The 6,596-nt window shown below is 34.0% G+C and overlaps 1 protein-coding gene across 3 annotated transcripts in view; it reads right to left on the bottom strand.

Annotated features, from left to right (window-relative positions):
* LOC106882437 (protein unc-80 homolog) overlaps positions 1-6,596 on the bottom strand; it is a 286,116-nt gene that overhangs the window by 249,451 nt on the left and 30,069 nt on the right. For all 3 annotated transcript variants that reach the window (XM_052965566.1, XM_052965567.1, XM_052965568.1), the window contains exon 4: positions 5,823-6,064. In XM_052965566.1, coding sequence (XP_052821526.1) covers positions 5,823-6,064 — 242 coding nt within the window. The remainder of the gene's footprint in view (positions 1-5,822; positions 6,065-6,596) is intronic.

The raw sequence follows: 6,596 nt of genomic DNA, 5'->3' as shown, positions 1-6,596 counted from the left end.
AAGATGTGCAATGAAAATGTACTCCTCAGCTGCATAATGGAATTTCATTTTAGAAAGTCTAGACTGTTGATTAACAGCCCAGTCAAGATGGTATTTTCTTCTTCTCCTACTCTTGTTTTTGCACACATCAACAAAATGACTTTCTAAAATGAAATTCCATTATGCAGCTGAGGAGTACATTTTCATTGCACATCTTATGTAGTGTTCTCACTACATAAATAAATGAAGTTTGTACGAAACGTACGTACTGCTATAACCTATTGAATTTTTGTTGCTTTTCTTCAAATTATATATATATACTATATCATATATTATATTATACATGTTTATATGTAGGGGAAGCTGGAAATACCAGTAATGTGGGCAGCTGCACACCACATAAACTCCAGAGTAACATGTACTAGAGCAGCCTAATAAAACTACTACAATCTATATTGAACTCTTCTATTCCAACATGGAGGATAAGGTTAATCATTTAGATGTTAAGGTAGTACAGATGATAAGGTTATAACTAGCATTTATAATAAAACTGATAGCTTTAATCTTCATATTTCATCTTTGTCCAGGGCATTGAGCAGAATTCCATTAAAAATAGGATATGACATGTTCTCCAGTCAAGTTATCAGATACAGTAGAATTACAAACATAGTTGTAGACAAACATAGTTGTAGACAAACATAGTTGAAGACAAACATAGTTGTAGACAAAATTAAGCTGGTGATGGAGTATATAGAAAAATAAGGTATTTTCATTTAAATGAAAAATGAATAAAATTTTCCAGTAGTCAAATTAAATCAAAGAAGTTAATTTTCAAGTAGTTTCATGTTAGCTCAGTTTTTATTACCAAGAAAAAAATTTTCTTTTAATCACTAATTGTTCTCAGCTTGAATATGCAAATATATAGTTTAAGTTGACATGTTAAAATTAAACTGGTCATTTAAAAATTTACATTAACTGCAAAAACTCGACAAAAAGCCCACCATGGGTAATTTAAAAAAATCATATTATAATTTTAAAAGATATTTTTTTTTTACAAAATGCCTGACAAATATTTTATTTCTCAATTATAAAGAATTTTTCAATAGTAGTATTACTTTTAAACAAAAATGTATTTATGTCAAACATTTTTTTAAATATATTATATATACATTTGTAGTTATATATTTCAATAATGAAAAGTTATATATATGCTGTATTAAAAATACACACCAAATCAAAGTAGCAAAAAATAATTTTTTGGAACAAATTATTTGCAAGCGGATGATTTTTTAAAACTATTTTAATTAAGATTATGTATCAATCAAAGATAATTTCTATCAATTGCCATGTATATTGGATGCACATTGGCATGTATGGGTGGCTAGATATATGCCTGTATTTTAGGTTGTTTGTGTTCATGTGTAAGTGATATTTGGCTTGTGTAATTAATCATGATGCTCATTATCAGTTTCATTAAGGTCAATTTGAAAACTGGTTAGCTTGGAAATTTAAGAAGTGCTTAGAAAAAGAATAAACTCTTCCAACATAGGACAGTATTGAAATGAGATGCTAGCAACCTTTTATCATTTAAGTAACACTGACAAATTTAGAAAAACAAGTATCATTATAGCTAAGGAATTTCAATTAAAACCATCTTTAGTACCAATTCAAGAATTGTCTGTTTTGTTTTTCAGATATCATACTAGATTTAACTACATGCAAACACTTTTCTTCTAGAAATCCAAGTGAAGACATCGTATAGATTGTCATTGTTGTCATCATTACTGTTGTCTTTAACTGTTCTTCATACTGGCATGGGTTGGATGGATTTGCTCACCTAGATGGGTCAAAGGGAGTCATCTAATTCACATTTCATTTTAGCTTGGTTTCAATGCTTGGGTACTTTTTCTAGCACCGACTATTTTACAGGGTGTTCTGCATGCTTTTTTTCATGAGTAATCTGAATGTAAAGGGTTTTATCTATTTAGCCTATGTTATTATACATTGTCCTGAGGATTCAGGCTTTTCAGCAATTAGTTCAGCAATCATCAACCAGCCAGTTAACAATCCACTAATTGAAATTTCAAGGGCATTGGTTAACATTGAGTTTAGTTAGTTATCAATACTACTCCTAAAATAAGTATCATAAGTATCCTTGTCACTTAGTGTGCATGTCATAATGCTTTTTACAGATTACTTCTCATTTAAATTTTGTGATTAAGACTAATATGTTAAGCTGAAATAATGATTCTACTGTGAAACACTTTTTGCAAGTATCTTCTACCACTGGTTCAGCCAATGATTTGTGAGTGAAACTTCGAAACTGTGTGGAAGCCCAATGAAGTGACAGTTCCTGTTCCTTCGTGGTAGACACTATCTGTTGATAGGTTTAGCACCACTGTCTGGCTTTTGGGTGCCTTTAGCAGAGTCCATCCTGTTGCACACATTCAGGTCATGTTTCCAATGAAGGAATAACTTTCTCCCTTCCTCCTCCAAGTCTCAAAGGCTCTGAACAAGATCAGAGGTGCTACTACCCTCTTCTAATTAAACAAATAAATAATGAATAAACGACAATCTTTATATCCTACTTAGCATGGATGAATTGTTAGAAAACCATATTACTGTGGTATTCGCCTTGAGAGATCCTCTCATAAGTGTATAGTGCTAAAAGTAGAGATGAGAATCATCTACTATGGGTGGCAGAACTGCAAGATCATGTGATTTCAGTGTGCATGTATTTCATCAGCAGTAGGCATTCACTCACAACATGCCAGCCAAATTCTACTGCCAACAACATACATGAAAACAGTGACTGTTCAGTCAGTAATATCACAAATAGCTGCAGGTTCTTTAAAAAATAATTAGTGATGGAAACAGTTTTAAGACCAAATGGCAATCTTTATATCCTACTTAAATATGAATGTATTGTTAGAGTGGATGCCTGCTACTGATGAAGTGCATGTACACTGAAATCATGAGGTAGCAGTTATGCCACCCATGCAAGATGATGATTCATATCTGCTAACAGTGTGTCTACACTTTTAGTACAGTAGGTCTATATGAGAGGATCTCTCAAGGTGAATGCTACAGTGATACAGTGTTCTAACAATACGTCCACAGTAGACAGGATATAAAGATTGCCATTCAGCATTAATATGGCTTCTGTCACTAATATTTATTTTTAAATGAATAAATAAAAAATGAATTACTAATGAATTATTCCTATTCCACACAATTTGTTAGAAATCTTTGCTATTAACGGTGACATTTAAAGTAACAAGAGTGAGTAATGTTAATTTCCTTGACTGCATTATGTTATTTATAACATATTTTATTGAGATACTGTGGCAACAAAAGAGTAATGTGAGAAATGAATGACTACAAGCTAATTTGAAACCGCACAATAGCAAATAAGTTGTTCTATAAAAGTTATTTACGTTAAGTAATAAAATGGTTGAATGCATATATTGAATTTCCTAATTTTAGTCAATGTCTAAAAAACTACCCATTATCTAAAAAAATATCAGCAGGTTATACATGAATGTTTTAGTGAGGACACCTGAAGAATGCTTAGGGTGAATGTCTAAAAATGTGAGGTGAGTACCTAAATGTGACTTGAAGTGAGTGTCTAGACACAACTTAGGGTGTGTGCACTTACAGATGACATAAGATCAATATCTGGAGATGATGTTGGGTGAATATCAGAAGATAACTTAAGTGAGTGATTTTTAAATTCTTCAGTGAATCTTCATCATCATATATATATATATATATATATATATATATATATATATATATATATATATATATATAGGAAAAGTATATAAAGATATATAATTTTATAAAAACAGTGAAAGAAAAAGTGCTGATTTTTTTGTTATGATTACAAATTGGTCACCTGATGCCAGTTTCTCAATGCATTCAGAATCCAACCATGATTGTAAGATTGTACAAATGGAATCTGTTTCACATGAATTGAGTAAAAATGAAAATAAATAAATACATAAAATATGATGAAAGTTTGACTCATATTAGTTTCTTTGAAAATAAATCAATGTTTCTCAAGCACTAAACTCTTAATTGTGAATTTACCAACATGGAATTGCTTAACTTGAAAGTCATTACATGTTTCAGTAGGATGAGATAAAAACCTTAAAAAATTGAGATTATAAGACTTGTATTTATTCATTTACGAGTGCATTCATGGATCAGACATCCAGTGTATTGTGACACTGTACTGTGTCCTTTGCCAAGACAATTAATAATACTCGATGACCAAGTTCACTTAAGCAGGATGGGATGATCCAGAACTGTAAAAAACATTGTTAACCATTTTGTTGGCTAGTAATGGTGAGTTCAACTCTCTCTAATCAGACCTCTAATCTCATCACCACCATCTTGGAAAAAGGTGGGGAACACACTGGACAATGTAGTCCTAGATATACCAAAATATGGAGCTGTGCCAAATGGTATGTTTTTGTTCGTAGGTCTGCTCAATCAGGGCTGTTTTGAAGTAAACAAAACCAACAGTCAGTGATAGGAGTTAACTTACTGACTAAAGCCTTCTACTCCATGGTATGTTCCTCCCCATTCATGTGATCAAACCTATAATCCCTCAAACTCCTTCAATAACTCACACACAACAGCACTGCAGTTGTACTAATGAAGAATTCAGAAGAACACCTTAAAGAAGTTAACCACAACTAGAATGTCTGCAAAATGACCCTCAAGAAAGCAAAATATTTATTAGTTGCTATTCCTCAAACAGGGCAGTGAGCTGGTAGAATCGTTACCATGCCTGGTGAAATACTTAGTGGTATTTCATTCATCCTTATGTTCAGAGTTCAAATTCCAACAAAGTTGACTTTACCTTTCATCCTCTTGGGGTCAATAAAACAAGTACCAGCTGAGCACTATGATAGATGTAATCAACTTAACCACTCCTGTGTATGAGTATAAAAACTGCATCCCTCTGCAAAACCATGTTGGGCCACTGTAACAGTAGATCCATCAAGCCAGTGTGATCACAAGCTCATGTTTGTGGCCTATGCACCAGACCATGGTTGGTGGAGGGAACATGCTGAGGCCCTTGTCCTACAGTGGATTGAGCATGAGCCGTCCAATCCAATTTAATTCTTCAAACAGGATGGTTCTGTCAGGAGCACTCTTTCATATAATTCCATTCCATTTGTGGTGTTTTATTGCACTCTGCATACACACACAAACTGAAAGCCTTTGAAAATCCCATCTTGATTACACTTGCTTCAAACTGACATGCATACAATTTTAATTACATAAATGATTTTGGTAGCTTCAGCAAACTATGGCAACTGATCATGGTGGTATTTCTTTCTTCAACCCTTTAACAGGCAGAATTTCTTCAGCCAGATGTTCTTCCTGTTGCCAAACCTTATTTGTTTCCAACCAAGATATATTTCACCACAGAAGACTGGAAACAAACATTGTTTATATGGCAGTAATGCTTATTTACAATCATCACATGATGTCAAGACAAGGGTACACACACACACACAAACTGGTCCAGGTTATAGTAGAAGACATTTACCCAAGGTGCCACATAGTGGGACTGAACCTTAAACCATGAGATTGCAATGTGAGCTTCTTAACCACACAGCCATACCTGTGACTGAGGAGTAATTAAGAGAATTATCATAAGGAAATCAAGAATACATTGTCTCATTTACTTTCACTCCTCTTCTACTCTATTATTATCACCATCATCAGTTAGCAGACAGTCAACATCACATTCATTTTGAATTTATGTTGGATAACATCAATATAAAACATGAGAACAAATAATAATAAATAAGTAAATGACTCACCAGTTGGAGATTGAACTACACTTCCTGACTCAATACAAAATCCAAGTATCGAATGCATAAAATCCACACTGTCTTGGATTGAATGTCTATGAACAGAATCACGTAGATATTTCCGAAACAATGACGGATTCCCTCTTTGAAGTCTTTGTAAACAGGTTTGTCCCTTTTGCCTAAGATTTTCACCATTGGTACCCCTGACACCATCACCACAACCCTGGGGACATCCAAGAGACTTGTATATCCTGGAAAAGGTAAAAAAAAAAAAAAAAAATGGTAATTTTTCAAATTGTTCATTGTGTGTATTTATGTTATTTTGTTGTTGTTAAAGTTTAGCCTTAAAAAATGGAGCCCTCCATCGCTTACGACAACGAGGGTCCCAGCTGATACGATCAATGGAACAGCTTGCTCGTGAAATTAACGTGCAAGTGACTGAGCAATCCACAGACACATGTACCCCTAATGTAGTTCTCAGGGAGATTCAGCATGACACAGAGTGTGACAAGGCCAGCCCTTTGAAATACAGGTACTACTCATTTTTGCCAGCTGAGTAGACTGGAGCAACGTGAAATAAAGTGTCTTGCTCAAAGACACAACACGTCGCCAGGAATTGAACTCATGACCTTACAATCGTGAGCCGAATGCCCTAACCACTAAGCCACGCGACTTCACAAAGTTTAGCCTTAGTTCATCTACAACCAAACATATTGCTTTCAAATTTTTGGCACAAGGCCAACAAGTTCAAGGACGGGGTTAAATCTATTACCCCCCCCCCCC

Source organism: Octopus bimaculoides, chromosome 2 (genome assembly GCF_001194135.2).
Source record: "Octopus bimaculoides isolate UCB-OBI-ISO-001 chromosome 2, ASM119413v2, whole genome shotgun sequence".
NCBI lineage: Eukaryota > Metazoa > Mollusca > Cephalopoda > Octopoda > Octopodidae > Octopus > Octopus bimaculoides.
This window is presented reverse-complemented; position numbering and strand designations above follow the sequence as displayed.